The sequence below is a fragment of the Ursus arctos genome, unplaced genomic scaffold (genome assembly GCF_023065955.2).
Source record: "Ursus arctos isolate Adak ecotype North America unplaced genomic scaffold, UrsArc2.0 scaffold_2, whole genome shotgun sequence".
Lineage (NCBI taxonomy): Eukaryota > Metazoa > Chordata > Mammalia > Carnivora > Ursidae > Ursus > Ursus arctos.
Genome location: NW_026622874.1, coordinates 89,908,070 through 89,928,111, shown reverse-complemented (window position 1 = coordinate 89,928,111; position 20,042 = coordinate 89,908,070). Strand labels below are relative to the sequence as shown.

The window sequence follows — 20,042 nt, the reverse complement described above, 5'->3', positions numbered from 1 at the left end:
TAACCCCGTCCCCGACTAACCCTTCCTTCTCGGTCCCGCCACTACCCGCTGGACCTTCCCCCTCTTCTCATTGCGTTCTGTCTCCTCAGGTCTCCTTAGAACTTAAGATGATGATCTGCACATTTCGCATCCCTCCCCCACCCCAAAAACTGTATCCCTGCCCGTGGCCTCCACCTTCCCCTGGGAAGTGTTAAGAAACAAATTAAACTTGAAGATCTAATTGGTGTTGTTAGACGCTCAGTGAATCGTGAATCGGGGAACGTCCCATCTAGCAAACAGAGGAGCTCTACGGAGTTGTACAAAATGGAAAGTTTTTCTAGGAAGGAGGGTGGGGCAAGAAAGTTATAAGCAAAAGAAAAGAAAGGATTGTTTCGGGCAAGATCACCTTCCCTGTGGGGGGGTGGGGAGTGCAGGGAGGCTTATTATATGCAGGTTGCCGCATCTTCCTCTGGGGGATGGAGAAGGCCCTGTGGCCAAGGGCCTCATCGGTGCCGACCAGAAAGTTCCTGATGGAGAGGGATGAAGAGACTTCACATTTCTGGGGGAGGTTGAAATTGCAACTAGGTTGAGGATTAAGCCCTAGTTTGGTGACTTGGCCTAGCCCAAGTAAGGCCATTTTGGGCCTGTGGTTTTCTTTTTAACAGAAGTCAAGCCCAGGTGTCCACAAATGACCCAGCCAGGATTAAGCAGCCTGGAGAATGACACCATCATCCATCCTGTCCTCACGCCAGAAACTCAGGAGTCATCCTGGACATTTCTTCCCTCCCCCCTACCCCCTCACGTCAAACTAACCAATTTGTGGCCAAATCCGTGTTACCTTCCAAGGTCTTTTTCCAGTCTATCCACTGCTGTCCATCCCCACCACCAGGGTCAGCATGGAGGGGTGCGCACTGCACAAATGCTACCCCACCCAGGGAACTCATCTACCAACCCATCTCCGCGTAGGTCTCTCCAAGCCATTTTGCAACCCCACAGCTAGAGTGCTTATTAAAATGCAAATTTAATCATTTTGTTCCTTTGCATAATTGCTCTTAGGGCCTGGCCTGGCCTACAGCTCCCTGAGTCATCACCCATTATAGTTCCCTGAGTGTCCTGGCCCTCTCCCACACTTTCCGCCCCACCCTCCAGGCACTGTGGCCTTCCTACAGCGACTCAGATGCGCCGTGACCCTCCGTGACCAACAGCCTTTGATCGTGTTCAGTCCTCCACCTGCAGTGTTCTTGCCTGACCCCACCTCTGGAACCGGGACTCCTGTAGGTCCCAGCACACTCAGGGCACACCTCCCCCGACTAGGAAATCTCTTCATCGACACACTCACAGCGAGACCGCCCCACTTCCTAGCACTTACCACAGTGTGTTTGATGACTAACATTTATTGTGTAAATCTTTGTCTTTGGTGAATGTCAGCATCATAATGGTAAGACTTACGTTCCCCTCTTTTTCTTAAACTTACCAATGAATCCTCGGCCGCTAGAACACAATCAGTGTTTAATAGACATTTGTTGAACGAATGAATTACCTACACAACATGCTGTAATACAACTTCGCCGTTCTTTCAAGAAATACTAAATGCCTAGCATATTTTACATTTAGGTTTCCTGGGTTTTGCTATTATAAAATGCTATAATAAATACCTTTAAACTTAAAACTATTTTTCTCTTTAAGTCAGTTTTTCAAAAATAAAGGCCCTTGGGACACATGGCCGAACTGCTTTTGCAATACCTGTATTCTACCTTAACATTTTGCTAATTTGATAAAAAATAAATAAATAATTAGCCTTTTTTTGCTGAAAGTGAACAGCTGTTCGTATTTTGCAGCTAGCTCTGTTTCCTCATTGATGAAATTTTATGTTCTATAGCCCTTGCTTATTTAACCAGTCAAGCCTTAACATTTTTTTGGAAAGATTTTATTTCAGCGAGGGAGAGAGAGAAAGCAAGCATGAGTGGGGGAGGGGCAGAGGGAGAGGGAGAAGCAGGCTCTCCACTGAGCAGGAAGCCCGATGTGGGACTCGATCCCAGGACCCTGGATCATGACCTGAGCCGAAGGCAGACGTTTAACAAACTGAGCCACCCAGGCGTCCAAGTCTTAACATTTTTTAAATGAAATGATGAGATTTTAGAGTAAGGCTAGGTCAACCCTATCTCATGCAAACTGTTTTTCCCAATTTGTCTTTTTAGTTTATGGGATGTTTGATATTATTAGACACTTGAACACATTCTGTAAAGTTTTTGACCTTTCGAAACTTTGAGTTGTTACATTGTTTTTATATCTACAAGTTGTTCTGAAAGTGTGTGCTCTCTTAGCGTTTGTCAAACTACGAATGTGTTAGAAAACACACTGCTCTCAGAAACTGGGGGGTGGGACCCGGAATCTGTGTTTTAACAAACCCTCCAGGTGACTCTCCTCAGGAGAAAGTTTGGGAGCCCTCGTCAAGAAAGGCCTTTTTCACCTAAGGTTCTTTGGAGATTTTGTTTCATTTGACGTTTCCTAGTATTTAGTATAAAGAACAGAACTAAATTATTTTTTCTTTCAAATTCCCATTGATTTATGATGCTTCTCTCATGCTATATTGGTTGTAATAAACATTCAGGGTTTGCCCTTCGCTTTTTTTTTTTTTACAGCTTAATCGGGATATATTTCATGTATCAAAAAATTCACCCATGTAAAATGAAAACAGTAATTTGAAAAAATATATACACCTCTATGTTTACTGCAGCATTACTTACAACAGCCAGGATAATGGAAGTGACCCAAGTTGTCCATCAATAGAAGAATGGATAAAGAAGATGTGGGATGATGGATGGATGGACGGACGGATGGATAGATGGATGTAACAGGATAGTACACAGCCATAAAAAAGGATGAGATCTTGCCATTTGCAACAACATGGAAGGATCTAGAAGGTATTACACTAAGTGAAATAAGTCAGAAAAAGACAAATACTATATGATTTCACTTACATGTGGAATCTAAAAAAACAAATGAATAAACAAATAAAAAGCAGCATCAGACCTATAAATACAGAGAACAAACTAATGGTTGCCAGAGGGAAGGGGCTGGCAGATACAGACTTCTGGTTATGGAACGAACAAGTCTCCAGAATAAAAGGTACAGCGTGGGGAATATCGTCAATGGTGTTTTTACGGTGTTGTATGGCGGCAGATGGCAGCCACACTCACAGTGAGCCCAGCATACCGTGCTGTTAGGTGCGTATATGTTCATAATCATTACATCTTTCTACGAAGATAAAATTATAATTCAATTATAATTTAGCAATATTAAAATGTCCTTTTTCATCCCTAGTAACAATTTTTTTTTGCCTTAAAGTCTGTTTTTTGTTTTGTTTTTTTTAATATCTGGTATAGCCATTCCAGCTCTCTTTTGGTTATTGCTTCCATGATAAATCTTTTTCCATCGGGGCGCCTGGGTGGCACAGCGGTTAAGCGTCTGCCTTTGGCTCAGGGCGTGATCCCGGCGTGATGGGATCGAGCCCCATATCAGGCTCTTCTGCTATGAGCCTGCTTCTTCCTCTCCCACTCCCCCTGCTTGTGTTCCCTCTCTCGCTGAATGTCTCTCTGTCAAATAAATAAATAAAATCTTAAAAAAAAAAATCTTTTTCCATCTTTTTCAAGTCTTTGACTCTAAAGTGAATTTTTCCTTTCTTTTTTTTTTTTTTTAAAGATTTTATTTGAGAGAGAGAGAGCATGAGACAGAGTGAGCACAAGGGGTGGCTGAGAGGCAGAGGCAGAGGGAGAAGCAGGCTCCTCGCTGAGCAGGGAGCCTGATGCGGGGTTCGATTCCAGGACCCTGAGATGATGACCTGAGCTGAAGACAGACTCTTAACCGACCGAGCCACCCAGGCGCCCCTAAAGTGAGTTTCTTACAGATAACATATAATTTTTTGCTTTTTAAAAACAATCCATTTTGCCATCTCTCTTTTTTGATTGGAGGCACTTAATCCATTTACATCATATACTTACCTATAGGTAGGATGAATGCCTGACATTTTTGCTATTTGTTTTTTGAATGTCTTAGGTCTTTGTTTTTTTATTCCTCTTACTGCCTTCTTTTGTGTTAAACAGATATTCTCTAGGGTACCTTTTAAGTTCCCTTGCTGCTTGTGATACTGTGATTTATAATAAATATTTACTTGGTCTTTGTCCCTGTTCCTGGCACAGAGCTCCTAAAACTCTCGGAATTTCCTAAGTGCCGAGAGCAGGAACGGATGTCTTTTGTTAATTAATGAAGTGACTTTCGGAAAACCCTTAGGCAACCTAAGGATGGGGGCGGGCTGCCAGGGGAACCAACCCTGTGATCAGAGGGTTGGAACTTTTTTTTTTTATGATTTTATTTATTTGACAGAGAGACAGCCAGTGAGAGAGGGAACATAAGCAGGGGGAGTGGGAGAGGAAGAAGCAGGCTCCCAGCAGAGCAGGGAGCCCCATGCGGGGCTCGATCCCAGGACCCTGGGATCATGCCCTGAGCTGAAGGCAGATGCTTAGCGACTGAGCTACCCAGGCGCCCCTGGAGGGTTGGAACTTTTAATCTAGCCCCCAGAACCTCTGGGGGAGGAGAGGGACTGGAGATTGAGTTCAATCGCCAATGGCCAATGATTAAATCCATCGTGCCTATACAATAAAGCCTCTGTAAACACACAAAGGTCAGGGTTCAGAGAGCTTGGGGTTGGTGAACACATAGAGCGAATGATGAAGTGGACTGCTCAGCGAAGGCATGGAAACTCTGCACCCATTCATTCCCCAGGCCTTGCCCTATGCATGGCTCCCATATGGATGTTTCCGAGTTACATCCTTTTACAATAAACCTCTTCTCTAGTAAGTAAAGTGTTTTTCTGAGTTCTGTGAGCTGCTCTAGCAAATTAATCAAACCCAAGGAGAGGGTTGTGAGAACCTCCAGTTTATACCCAAGGCTCAGAAGCCCCGCTGACAACCCGGGCTGGCTATTGGCAGCCTTGTGGCACTGAGTCCTTAACCTGCGGTAATCTCATCTCATCTCTGGGTAGACAGGGTCAGGATTTACTTGAATCGTAGGCGACCCAGCTGTGTGGGAGATGTGCTTCATGTGTGGGATAAAGCCCACACAGAGGCAATGGGAATAGAATCATACTCTTTTATCATGTTTTAAAAATTTATTCTCTTAGGGGCGCCTGGGTGGCGCAGTCCTTAAGCATCTGCCTTCGCTCAGGGTGTGATCCCAGTGTTCTGGGATCGAGCCCCACATCGGGCTCCTCCCCTAGGAGCCTGCTTCTTCCTCTCCCACTCCCCCTGATGTGTTCCCTCTCTCACTGGCTGTCTGTCAAATAAATAAATAAAATCTTAAAAAAAATTTTTATTCTCTTAGTGGCTGCTCTTGGGATTACAAGTAGCATCTCAACTTGAAACAATCTACTTTGGATTCATACTAATTTAATTTCTCTAGTAGGTAATCAATAGTTGCTCCAATACATCTATGTTCCCTCTATACCCCTTTGTGCTATTACTGTCCTACAAATTACATCTTTCCACATTGTAAGTCCATCAACACAGCTCCATAATTATTGCTTTACAATAGGAGTTACCAAAACACGTTTATACTGTCTTTCATAAAACCTATGTAGTTACTTTTACCAGTGCTCTTTACTTTTCCCATGTGATTTTGAGTTACTGCCCAGGGTACTTTTCATCGGAGCCTGAAGGACTCCCTTCAGTATTCCTTGTGGGGCAGGTTTGCGGGTGAATTCTCTCACTTTTTGTGTACCTGGAAATGTCTTAATTTCTCCTTTATTTCTGAAGGAGGATTTAGACAAAGAATTGTTGGTTGAAAGCCTTTCCTTTCGGCCCTCTGAAGACACCACCCCACTGTCGTTTGGCTTCCATGGTTTCTGATGAGAAGTCAACAGTTCATTTTATTGATTTCTCTCTTAACAGATAACGTTCAATTCGTTGTGAAGATTTGGTTAAATATCCAAATTCTAAAATTCATTGATTTTAGTCACTTTGCCCATATTTTCTTGGTTTAGAGGGAAAGTGGGTTCATGGAAGTCCTTACTGTGGTTGAAAAAAAGAGGTTGAGGATGGTCGACAGCTCTGCGTGTCCTGCCTCCAGCCTCCCCCTCCACACGAGCACTTGCTTTTTAACACTTCATTCCACTTTCAGGGTGTTTTGCATCTCTGTTCAATGAACACTGACCCATCTGGGTTTCAGTGAGATCTTGCCTCACTGGCCTGCACCACTCCGGTCTCTTGCCTGTCTCACAAGTCACCAGAACAGGAGGAGATGAAACAAAAGCTTGAAGATGAGGTAGGTTCAAGAAGAACACAGGATTTCCGTGATGCTTTGCCACCATCCCATCCCATATCACTTAGACAGAAATACAGAGCCTGGTTTTCAACTGAGCGAGTAGGCAGGTTATATTATCAAGGAATTTTCACTTGAGCAGAAAATAGAGGGTTTACAAAATAGCTGATATATAAAGAGGAGGTCAATTCTGATAGGGCTTCGAACCACAGGAGTAGAAGAATCTTTAAAATAAACACTCAAAAGAAAATTCTAGTTTTTACAAAAGATTTTATTAATTAAATTTTAGGATAAAGGAATTTTTTAAAAACAACTATGATATTTTAAAAAACTATTAAGTATTTAATGATGTTTTCAATTAGAAAAAACTCGAACCCTAAAAACAGATTGTGTAAAGTAGCTCGGGCTACAAGAGGGAAAAGAAGGTGGGGACCTGCTCTGTGGGTAAGGACAGGGGCTTAAACACTGACGTTTTAAACCAAAAGCAAACTGCACTCAGTTTCAAAGTGCATCTGTGAGACTGACTACTCCATGGCATCACAGGGCATCCCTCCTCCTATGGAAGAGAGCTCCGACGCTAATGCGGCCCCCTCACTCCTTCTACAGTAGTTTGTATGAGAGTGGAATGAGATCTAGTACCTTCAGATCAATTCAATTTCATAAAGAGCTGGTACTAAGCAAAAATTCATGTAATCTATGCAGTGTTTAAAAATAATCAAGAATTATGACAACTTGAATGACTCCCGGGAGGTGTTATCTTGAGATATAAAGAAGGGATGGAGGTCCTGGAGGGAGCAGATATACTTACCTTGGGGAGGAACACTCCACAAAGGCCAACAGCCAACAGCCCAAGAGGGGTAGAGGAACACATACCCGTTCCTTACAACACCCCCAGGAATAGCATTAGAGCGAGTCTTACAAGTTATAATTCAAAGCCATCAGTTCCATTCTAAGGACTGTGTATTTCCCCTGAAATGATGGTCCTCTAAGAAGTCAAATCAGGACAGGGCCTGAGCTCTGGAAAGCAATGGTGGCGCTGCTGCCTCCGCAACCCTGGGATGTGACTTGTGTCCCCACGTGCAGCCTTACAGTCTCCTCTACATGAAATATAATTCGTGTGATGTGTCCTTGGAAGAATCACAGTGGGGGCTGAGAAACTTCTGGGGCCATCAGTTCTTGTCCTTCAGTACCCAACAGTCAGATCATCTCAACATCCAGAAATATCCTTTGATTTGTTCTTTCTCTGATATCTTGTGTCCTTGGGATCAAAGCCTCTTTCACTGGCACCGAATAATGCCCAGTGAGGAGTTTTCGCCATATAATCCTTTGCGCTGAAAGTTGCTGACCCTCCGCTATCTTCATATTCCTGCATGAGCTCCTGGAAGCGGTTATAATCGATCCACGTCCACCATTCGCTATCAATCTTAAACTGGAAAGAAAAAGTGTCGTCAGGTCAGAAGTAAAAACATCCATTGGAAAAAAAAAAACAAAACAGATATTTTAAAAATTCAGAAATAAGCCTGATTTCTTTTCTTCCTATCAAGTTAAAGAAAATTCTTTCACGCTCCAGATATGGTTCCGTATCAAAGCAGGATGAATGACGGTCAGAGGGGAGTCTCTTTTCTCCTAGGACTGCCGCTGTGCTGGACAAGGAAGACCCAAGTGCCGGAGAAAGAACTCATCCTGGAATTGCAAGTCAAGTTTATCTTCAGCAGTATCACTGAAAGAAGGTTAATTAAATTTTTTTGGCATTATCATGTGTTAATGGACGAGCTAATTCTTTTTTTTTTTTTTAAGATTTTATTTTTATTTATTTGAAGAGATAGAGACAGCCAGCGAGAGAGAGAACACAAGCAGGGGGAGTGGGAGAGGAAGAAGCAGGCTCCCGGTGGAGGAGCCTGATGTCGGGCTCGATCCCAGAATGCCGGGATCACGCCCTGAGCCAAAGGCAGACGCTTAACGACGGCGCCACCCAGGTGCCCCTGGACGAGCTAATTCTAACTCCTGTTGTTGCCACTTTTTATTTGGTATGAATTTTCTTGGTTGTGTTAGCAGCACCTAGTGGGATCCATTTTATTATTAAACTTTGCTTGAGTTATTAGTGAAGCTTTGATCAATGATTTCTAATTCTGAAATGCTAACTAAATGGCTCAAACTGGCCTGTTTAACCCAACATGGATACAATATCTCATTAGTGGAAAGCCCTGCTAAGAATTTCAATTCACTAAAGAGGAATAATCCAATTTGTACTCTTTTAAGAAAATTGCTTCTCAAAAGTCATTGTAGAATAATGACCAGGAATGAAGAAAACAGAAAATAAGTTGATGAAGCTCTGGAGGAATTACTAATTGAACTGTGAAGGCTTTTGACTCAAAGCATCTATTTGGAACTCATTTGTGTAAATATGTGATACGTAGATACCTGATTTATAAACAGAAAAATCGTTCTGTTAAGCTGTCTTCTAAAAAACCCTGATTATGAACAAAGTGAAGTAACAATTTGGTGTTCTAGCTGAGAAAAATATTGAAAATGTATAGTTTCCTGGATTCAGAATATTAAAATATGCTGAATTTCAATGACATCTGATTTTTTACCCAACAGCTAAGAGGTTTCTAGTGGGAAAAAAGTACCAAATAAATGGAAAAGTTGAGTCTATCTATGAATCATGAGAAATTATCTTCTAATAAGACCATTTTTTGAAATGGTGCCCTGGGGCCTCTATGAACTCTACAACCTGAGATACAAAATCCACATCTCCCCATCCTTTTCCCTCCCAAGACAGACTGCTCTCAAATGTTCTCTCCTACCATGAAAACAATCAGTCATCCCTGAGTACTGAGCCTCAGGACTCCAGAGTCAAAGGTGCCCCCACCCCTCCCTGGCCCCTCACACCCATAATACATCAAGCCCCATGGATTCCTCGTGAGCAGCATTTCTACCGTCCTGACGCCATCCTAACACAGGCCCTCATTTCTGGGACTCAGCGACAGTCCTCCTGCTGATGGACCTTCTGACGCCAGGTTTGGCGGCTTCCACCTTCTGCAGGCTGGGATTCTGAGCTCACTACGCCTGCGACAGAACAGAGCCCCATGACTGAGAACCTGCAGTGGAAATATCAAACCTCTATCTGGAGGCTCTTCGTGAGCTAACTCCCCTCTCACGTGATTCCCATCCTACCCCCTCTGTCTGATTAACACCTACTCAAGCCTCAGATCCCCCCAAAACACCCTTTGCTCTGGGAAGTCTTCCTGAATCCCTTTAGACGATGACAGTTCACCTGCCATAGGACCTCACTCCCCTGAACTTGACCAACGACATGTTAGAACTGCTTGTGTAGTTGCCCCCCCAGAGCACTCTCCCCAACACCAATACTGCTGGCTTTGTGACTATACCTGACTTAAAACTGATGCTGGCACTCCCGACATACAAAGGCCTAGCCTCTTTCCCCTTACCTCTTAGCACAGCTGGAAGACCCCACGATGATGAAAATTTCCACCTGTTCTACTGACATCCCGAGAGAGAGAATGCGATTCTGCTGCTGTTGGCTCCGTGAAACAGAATGTGTGGTTTTCACAGCGCAGTCGCGAGAGGAGGCGCCACGGTCATAGCTTACCAGAACCGGGCAACACTCCAGCCAGTGTAGGAGCACACGGGTCGTTACCGGGTATGACAGTAAAACAGGCCAATAATGATGGCCGCCTTTTATTTCTCCCTCCTGTAACAGTTATGGAGGGCTAACTATGGACTTCGTCCAGTCACAGACATTTAAAAAATAATTATAATATAACATGTGTGCAGCGAGTAAGGTTATGAGCAAGGCACTTTGGGAGTGCAGAGAAATACGTGATAAATCACCCCTCACCCCCAGGGGCGTGGCCCTACTAGAAAAGTCCTCCTGGGCGCCCTCTACTTCACTTGCTGGGTGAAACGGATTACCGAATTCTCCTCTTCCCTATGCCTCTTCCTTTGGACTTTAGATCTCTAGGCCCCCTTCTGGGTTCCAAAGTCTGACCCTTCAGGGTCCACAATCCCAGTCTTCCTTTTCGTTCAAACTCCAACAATCATCACTTGCCACGGGTATTCTAACATAGACTGAAAGATTAGCTTAAATTAAAGCAACAGACTTAGAATCTTTTTTCACCACCACTTGCAATAAGAAATATATTTTGTATCTCAATCTAGTACACACGCGCGTGTACACACACACACACACACACACACGTTCCGGAAACACAACTTTCACAAAACTATGGCAAATGATTTCATTAAAAAAAAAAAAAAAGTCACTTGCTGTAGGATGCTAGGTTCCCTGACCCCTAATGCAGTTAAGATCTGGTCTCCTCTGACTATAGAATTCTAACTCTGGCTTAAAACGGAGGCAGTCAGTTGCACAAATATGACAACCGTAAGCTGACATCTGACAACTGACCACTCCGATGGCTGAAGTCTAAGAAAAGCAGGTGTGTTAGCTGTTTGGTATCTACCGTAACCAAATACCACAGACTGGATGGCTTCAACAGCAGATACTAGTTTTCCTACAGGTCTGGAGGCTAGAAGTCCAAGAGGAAGCTTCTGGTAGACAGCCACCTTCTCCCTGTGGTTTCACAGGTTCCTTTCTCAGTGTGTGTGTGTGGGGGGGTGTCTCTTCTTATGAGGACACCAATCCCATCAGATCAAGGCCCCACCTTTATGACCTTCATTTAACCTTAATTATCTCCTTAGAGGCCTTATCTTAAATCCATGGGGGGGGGGCGGGGTAGGTCTCCAACACGTGAATTCTGAAGGGACATAAATATTCAGTCTGGAACAGCGGGTAATCCTACATTAACACAAAGCCATCAGACTCCTAGGACAAAAAAGGAATCTATGTATGCCCCTCTCAGGACCATCTGAGAATAATACTAAATAGAAATGCAGAAAAAGTCAAATTGTTTCAGGCAAAAGGCAAAAGCTGAAAGGGCAAAATCTGATATGACTGGCAGAAAAATATTGCTGAAAGAAACCCCAAATCACAAAATTTGAGGTTAAGTATGCTGAGACACGGGGTGACCCTGCTTCAAGAATTCCCAACGGTAAGGGAAGAGGCAAATCTATGCAGAATTACAAATAAACTCAAAAGGTCACAGGTGATCTCCAAACACACGACAAGTACAGTGAAGTACGGCCCTAGCTGCAAGAGCCAGGCTGCTCGGGATCTGTGGCCTTATTGGGCAGATGGGCCAGGGCTCTGGGCTCCCGTCGTCCGGGACAAATAGCAGCACCAAGGGTCTTGTTCTCGTTGTTTTCTCTCTTTCACAGAGGGAAGATTTCATTGAACAGGACCATGACAAGTAGATTCTTTATTATTTTAATGCTTAAAAAGATTCTACTAAAGACGGCAGATTCAACACACACACATGTACTTCACTTCCTGAAATCCCACTAGAGTGACACTAAAGGTAAACTTGTAAAAGCAAAGACATCAGGAGAGGAGAATACAGTGTCAAACTTGCAGAAGCGGGAAGGATGATGGGTGAGCAATAACGGGCTTAGCAGACCCATGAGAACTGCATCTTAGGCCAGTGAATAGAAAAATCCAAGATTTGACCCGATTTATGCCTCAGAATTCCCAAAAGGCCTGGAAACTGGAGGCACCAGTCACCTCTGGAAGTAGGGGTAGAAGAAGCACGGACTCCTCGCACCCCAAAAAAAGCCCCAAAGACAGACTTCTATTCTGTGCAAGAAACTGTTAGAATCCCAAGTTCCCCCCACACCCTGCACAGACACACAGCTGAGCAGCAGCCCAACCGACCCAACACCCTTCCCAGCAGAAGACAAGAGGTTTATTCTCCTAAAACAGTAAGAGAGAAAAATCCATGGACTATGGGGTAGCAGGTAGAGCTGAGAACAGGGCTATCATACCAGAAATGAGGGTTCAGAACAGCCCTAATCCCTGCCCACGTCCCCACTTCTGATGGTCATGCAGCCCGGGGAAAAACAGGGGAGCCTTCTGGCCAGCCCAAGAGGACGGACTGAAAAGCACTATCTGGGTTTTCCTAAGGAAATGACTCAGCTAGATTTCTCTAAGATAAAGTCAAGCCCAGTCCACACACTTAGGACTTTCAATATGTTTTTTAGTTTCCCACTTAAATATGAGCCGACAACTAGTGAACATCTGAAGAAAACTTCTAACAAGAGAACTGAAAGTAAACCAAAGGAAAAGAGTAACAGAGTAAACAGAGTGGAGGCAAGAAGAAAACAGCAAACAAAACAAAACAGAAACCCAAACAACTAAACTAAAACAACTATCCTCAGAGAAATGAGATAATATTGTATTCATAAAAAAAGTTACCCTCTAAAAAGAAACCCTCAAGGAATGAAAAGAACCTTAGACTTTAAAACTATAGGAACAAAGATGAAAGATCCACAGTAAAGGTAAGAAGAAAAAATTTAAGAAGATTTCCTAGAATGTAGAGTAAAAAAGAGAAAACAGGAGAGAGGATACTAAAAAAATAAATAAATAAAAAACTAAAGGACTAGGCCAAGAGATCCAATTTTAAAATAACACCAGTTTTTGAAAGAAAGGAGAAAAAATAGGAAGGAGGAAATCCTCAGTGAAATAAGTCTGGAAAAAAATTTTATGAAATGAAGGCCATGAGTTTCCAGATTAAAGGGGTGGACAAAGGATAAGAATAGACACATCGCCTGAGGCACATCTCAGTGAAATTTCAAAACAATGGAGACAAAAGGAAATCCTAACAAGAGAAAAACGGTCATATGCAAAGGATTAAATATCAGAATGCCTTCAGAGTTCTCAAAAACCACACTGAAAGCTCAGACAGTGGCTCTGATTGCACAGGGGCGGGTATGCAACTTAGAATTCCATACCCAGCAAAACTATCAGTCAAGTGCGTAGGGAGAATAAAAACATTTTTAGATATTTACGTTCTCAATAAATTGGACCTCCCCCATAACCCTTCTCAGGAATCTACTGGAGGATGTTTCACTTGAATGAGACAGGGATCCCCAAAACAAGACATCCCACACAGGAGGGAGCACAAGGAAGTCCCAGTATGACAGCTGTGTGTCCAAAGCAGGTGGGTCAGAAAGTGCCTCTGGGGAGACTCCTTTAAAAAGATGAACAAGACATCACTCAGCATCAGGGAAATACAAATCAAAACCACGATGCAATACCAGTCAGAATGGCTAAAATTAACAAGTCAGGAAATGACAGATGTTGGCGAGGATGTGGAGAAAGGGGAACCCTCTTACATTCTTGGTGGGGATGCAAACTGGTGCAGCCACTCTGGAAAACAGTATGGAGGGTCCTCAAAAAGTTGAAAATAGAGCAACTGTATAACCCAGCAATTGTACTACTGGGTATTTATCCCAAAGATACAGATGTAGTGATCCGAAGGGGCACCTGCACCCCAATGTTTATAGCAGCAAAGTCCACAATAGCCAAACTATGGAAAGAGCCCAGATGTCCACTGACAGATGAAGGGGATAAAGAAGATGTGGTATATATCTACAACGGAATATTACTCAGCCATCAAAAAAATGAAGTCTTGCCATTTGCAACAACATGGATAGAACTAGAGGGTATTATGCTAAGTGAAAAAAGTCAATCAGAGAAAGACAATTATCATATGCTTTCAATGATATGTGGAATTTAAGAAACAAAACAGGATCATCAGGGAAGAGAGGAAAAAATAAAACAAAACCAGAGAGGGAGACAGACCGTAAGAGACTCAATCACAGGAAACAAACTGAGGGATGTTGGAGGGGAGGAGGGATGACTGGGTGATGGACATTAAGGAGAGCATGTGAGGTAATGAGCACTGAGCATTATATAAGACTGATGAATCACAGACCTGTACCTCTAAAACCAATACAGTATATGTTGATTAACTGAATTAAAATAGTTTTAAAAATAAATAGATTAATAAATAAATAAATAAAAGGATGACCATGGTAGAGAACCCAACACATCTGAAAGTCTGAGAGGAGATACAGGTGGCAGAGAATTTGACAGTTCATTTAGCTAAAGAATATAGAAATCTAGACTAAGAAAAAATAAGATAAATATTAACTCCAACGAAACCAAAAGGTATGCTGGAAACAAACAGCAATCACAGGAGACTGCACTGCCCAACAGTGAACAGTGCTCACTTGGTCATATAATGCACAAAACTACAGTATGCATACATCGCAAAGGGGGTGAACAGGAAAGGGTGTGATGAGCAAAGGTAGCGGAGAGCCTCATCTCATCTTCCATAGAATAAAGAGACAATGAGAAAAAAAAAAAACAGTGAATAGAGCAATATTAAGTACGTTATTTAGAGATGTAAAGACAAATACCAAAATAATCACCCAGAAGTTGAAAGTGGTTGTTGCCTGAGAGGAGGAAAAGGAGCTATGTTTGAGGAAAATACAAGGAACGGCTGATTTTTGTAATCAACTCTGACTTTTTAAACTGCCCATGTAGAATTTTGATAAAACTAAAAAACAAAATTTAAGATAGTAATGACTGATCTCTCAAAGCAAGGGAAGAGTATCTTATTAACAACCCAAACCAACGAACAGAGGCAAGAGGAAAGGGGAAGCCCTGCACAACGACGGTCGTGATGGCCATCTGTGAAGCACCCCACTGGGCACTAGGCACTGTTTGGGTCTCCAGCTTGTGTGACCCACTTAAACAAAACTCGTGTGGTTGGAGTCTCATCTTTAAAACAAGAGGAAAAGTCCAAAAGAGCTGAGTAACAAGTATGCCAAAGGTCCTATCCTCTGGAAGTAGAAGAGCCAAGACTCAAATCTGTGGGAGCTCAGGACCTATGTTCATTATACTATCACACACTGTTAGCTGTCAAACCGGAAAAATGACAGAACTAACAATAACCGTGGGGTCTTTCAAGTATTTTGGAGCGCAGAGAGATTGTTTTTACCCCTGGATTTAGTTAAGTATCCTATTTCTAAGTTAATCCCTTTGTTTAACTGATCTAAAAGCTACAGAAAATAATCCGTATGCCCCTAATTCGTAGCGTCCTTCAACCTTCCTCAACACAAAGTCTAAACAACGAGCACGCTGAGGAGAAGCATGCTGTCTGCTATTTCTGTACCCAAGCAGAGCACAACAGAAACTGACTGTTCCAAGGCAAATGCAGGGGAAACAAAAGACATATGCAGACCTCTAAGGTTAGCTTGCTCGGCCTCTGATTGGTTTTTATTTACACAGCTTTTGTCTCTTCTGGTAAAATAATAACTAAAAAAATAAAACTGCCACAGTGAGAGATATTCCTCCCATTATCTTAACTGGTTCCTAATAGCATAGGCAGTCTACGTGAGCACATTGCTTTTTTTTTTTTTTTTTTTTGGATGAAGAACCGACTTTCCATTAGTTTCAACAGTATCTTCCATACAGGTAAGTCTATATGGAATACCCACAGCTACTTCAAAATCAAAATGCCACGAAAATTCTTACCATTTGGCCTGTCAATCTCATGCCTCAAGCACACCGTGCTGAAATTATGCCAGCTTTTAAATTATAAATACTGTGTAGCTACTGGAAAAGTTCTAATCATTCAAAGGCATCATATTTCTCTACACATCCAAGACTTAAAAATAAGGAGGAAATCCTGCATATGAGCTAAAAAGGGCAAATCAAGAGCTTTTGATTAGTATCACCATTGGAGAGAGTTTGTGCAAATATTTCTCCACATGATACTGCCGTATTCTTTACTGAAAAGTCAAATCATCAGCGCCTTTAGGGAAGACCCTTTATAAAAGGCCTATTATAGGCAAGGCACTATTCTAGTTGCCTCATATTTGTCACTTTATTTAGCCATCATAATAACCCGGTAAACAGAGTTACCATTTTTCAGATAAGAAAAATGAGAAATGGTGAGTCTGGGATTTGAAAATAGATATACCACTTCAAAGTTCAGGAGTCCACAAAACCACCTTCACTTCTGTCACCAATTGTATATTCAGGGGTTCCCAAGACCATCTTCAAATGGTCTTTGACAAATCACTAGAAGGACCCAGAGAATTCACTAAATGAACATGGCTTATTACAGCGTAAGGACACAGATTAAAATCAGCCAAGGGAAGAGCCGTATGCGACAGACTCTAGGAAAGTTCCACGCATGGAGTTTCCAGACAGGCACGGAGTGCTGCCAACCTAGGAAGCTCACCTGAACCTCAATGTCCAGAGGTTGTTGCTGTTGTTGTTGTTGTTGTTTCAGGGGGGGAGGGATGGAGGGGCAGAGGGTGAGGGAGAGAAAATCTTTTTTTTTTTTTTTAAAGATTTTATTTATTTATTCGACAGAGAGAGAGACAGCCAGCGAGAGAGGGAACACACAGGGGGAGTGGGAGAGGAAGAAGCAGGCTCATAGCGGAGGAGCCTGATGTGGGGCTTGATCCCAGAACGCTGGGATCATGCCCTGAGCCGAAGGCAGACGCTTAACCGCTGTGCCACCCAGGCACCCCGGGAGAGAAAATCTTAAGTAGGCTCCAAGGACAGCGTGGAACCCCAAGTGGGGCTCGATCTCAAAACCCCGAGATCACGACCTGAGCCAAAATCAAGAATGGGATGCTTAAGCGACTGAGCCACCCAGGCGCCCTAATGTCCAGAGTTTTAACTAGGACTTGGTCACCTAGACATGGTTGATTGTGGCATGGCTGACTTTAGTTCCCAGCTCTTCTGAAGCTCAAACACATACCATGTAGTCAAAGGCCCTACCCTAAATCACATGCTTAGTGTAGACTATCAGGTGTGACCCAAGGCCCCCCAAAAAACAAAGACACTCTTCACAGGCAGGACATTCCAAGAGCTTGGAAATCACATCTTAGAAGCTGAGGGCAAAGATCCACCCTTTCTTTGGGTAAAATTACAACCGAAACTCAAAGTCCACATACAATGGACAAAGTAGAATACTATAAAAATAAAAAAGAACACTAACCAAAAAAAGACTCATACATTTCATTTGAATTTTTCACACTCTCAAGCAGTTATGATCTTAGTGTCGGTTATTTCCTAAGTTTGGTCCTCCAGACATACAGTAATACTTAGAAACCAGACCCCTGGGAAGGTATTGGTCAGAGGATGGAAGAGGGGCTTCATAACTCAGAAGGACATGTGAATGGGAAGGAGCAGAGGAAATGCCGGGGTAGTTTGAGGGAGAAGTGATTTTGGAACACAAAGAAAGAGTGCTACAGTAGTATCTGCATTTCCCAGATTTACGAATTTTGTTCTTGACTACCCTAGCTACAACTGTGTTGTTTGTTCTTCGGGTAAGAGGAGGCAAAGACCACACAGACTTCAAAGTGCACTTGACTGCATGCGACAGTGGAGCGCCGAGCAGAGTTGCCTCCTTTTCTGGGGAATCACTTTCAGAAGCAAAACTATAATAATGCAATTGAATTCTAGATACATCCAAGTGCAATTAAAAAGTTTTTAAATCTGGACACTCAATTTCTGGAATTTCCATCTTCAGCTACAATTTTGTTGGAGTAGAGCTAAGTCCTCTAAGCAATGTCACCAAAATGCCAATTTTCTCTGGCAATTTTCTGAAAGCAATTACTGGAAGCAACCAGGCCTCTGTCTGATAAGCATGAGCTCTACACATATGACAGAAGGTAAAATATTCTGTCAGTAGTTTTTGTTAGGAGAACACTGCACTAAGACCTAAATGGAGACACACAATTCCCTTCCTATTCCAAGAAAGGAGGGCTCCGGGAAGTGAAAGCTCTTCCTTCCCTCCCTTTACAGATTGCAAATTTGTATGTCCAAGAGGGAGGAGTCTGTGATCAACACTGAATCGGAAGTCTGACTGCTCTGTAGCACTTGAGCGACAGTATGATGTCATGATCACCATGTCATTTGTATTTTGAAATATCTGGGATTGAACTCTAATTGTGCTTGTGCTCTCTTAGCCTGAGATATCTCCCTTAGAATATGAAGAAAAGTAATATTTATGACTCACAGAATTTTTCTAAGAATTAAATGAATTAATGCATGCACAGCATTATCAAAGTGAACTCAGTAAATGTTACTGATTGTTGAGTTTGTCAGCAGACACCAAACTAAGGAATAACATCAATGATGAAAGATTCTAGAAGATCCTGCTGGAAGACAACAGGATAATATCTGGAAAATGCTGGGAAGAGTTGACAAAGAAGCTCTAAGGCATATGAAAAACAAACAGCAAAATGACAGAAGCCCCCGCCCTTTTTTTTATCAGTAATTACTTTAAATGTAAATGGATTAAACTCTCCACTCAAAAAAAAATCAGAGATTGGCAGAATAGATTAAACACACACACACACACTCACTCACTCACTCCAACAACATGCTACCTATAAGAGCCTTACTTTATATCCAAAGACACACACAGGTTGAAAATGAGAAGATGGAAAAAGATATTCCGTGCAAACAATAGCTAAAAGAGAGCAGGAATGGCTATGGTAATATCAAACAAAATAGATTCCAAATTAAAAAGATGGTAAGACAGAAAGAAGGACAATTTATATTAGTTAAAGGTTCAATACAGTAAGACACAATAATTATAAACATTATATATTTAGTACCAGATCATCAAAATATATGAAGTAGATATTGGCTGAACTGAAGGGAAGAATAGACAGCTCTACAATATAACTGGTGAGTTCAGTATCCCATTCTCAATAATGGATGAAACAACCAGACAGAAGTACGGAACAAAGGACTTGGAACAACACAATAAATCAGCTAGATCTAATAGAACAGTCTGCCCAGTAACACAAAATACACATTCTTCTCAAGTTTTAATGGGACATTTTCCAGGGCAGACCATGTTAGTTAGGCCACAAATTAAATCTAAATAGATTTTAAGAGATAAACATCATATAAAGTATCCCGCTAACCATAATGATATAAAGTTAAATATCAGTAACAGAAGGAAAACTGGAAAATGCACAAATTTGTGGTGGTTGAACAGCACACTCCTAAACAGCCAGTAGATCAAAGAAGAAATCATAAGGCAAATTAGCAAATATTAAGAGTCTAAGTGAAAAGGAAAACACAACAAACAAAACTTATAGGACATAGCAAAAGCAGTACTAAGAAGGAAATTTATTGCTATAAATGTTTACTTTAAAAAGTAAGATCTCAAATCAACAACCTAACTTTACAACTTAAGGAATGAGGGGAAAAAAAAAAAAAAGACTAAACCAAAAGCTAGCAAAAGGATGGAAATAATATGGTTAAAGCAGAGATGAAACAGAGAATAGAAAAAAGAAAGCACTGAAACCAAAAGCTGGTTCTTCAAAGAAATCAACAAAATTGACAAACCTCTGGCCTGACTGAAAAAAAAAGAGAAAAGACTCAAATTACTAAAATCAGAAATGAAAGTAGGGACATTACTACTGAGTCTACAGAAATACAAAGGATTATAAAAGATTATTATGAATGTACACCAACAAACTGGATTATCTATCTAGATAAAATGGACAAATTCCTAGAAACACCAAAACCCACCAAGACTAAATCACAAAGATACATAAATTATGAGTAGACCAATAATTCGTAAGGAGATTGAATCAGTAACCAAAAATCTCCCGATTAAAAAAAGCTATGGACTTGATGGCTTCACTGTTGCATTCTAGTAAACTTTAAAAGAAGAACCAATACCAGTCTTTCTCAAAACTTTTCCAAAAACTGAAGAGGAGGGAATACTTTCTACTTTCTAACTCAGCCTTATGAGGTCTGCCTACTAAAGCCAGACAAAGAT

General features: G+C 41.9%; 1 protein-coding gene across 4 annotated transcripts in view; it reads right to left on the bottom strand.

Annotated features, from left to right (window-relative positions):
• Positions 1-20,042, bottom strand: part of LOC113267757 (S-adenosyl-L-methionine-dependent tRNA 4-demethylwyosine synthase TYW1) — a 226,705-nt gene that overhangs the window by 17,388 nt on the left and 189,275 nt on the right. For 2 of the 4 annotated variants that reach the window (XM_026515934.4, XM_057314970.1), the window contains one exon: positions 6,545-7,723. The exons of the other annotated variants lie outside the window; for them this stretch is intronic. In XM_026515934.4, the coding sequence (XP_026371719.3) occupies positions 7,502-7,723 (222 nt within the window). In that variant the 3' untranslated portion in view covers positions 6,545-7,501. Of the gene's footprint in view, positions 1-6,544; positions 7,724-20,042 lie in introns of those variants that run through there. 4 annotated transcript variants of the gene reach the window in all.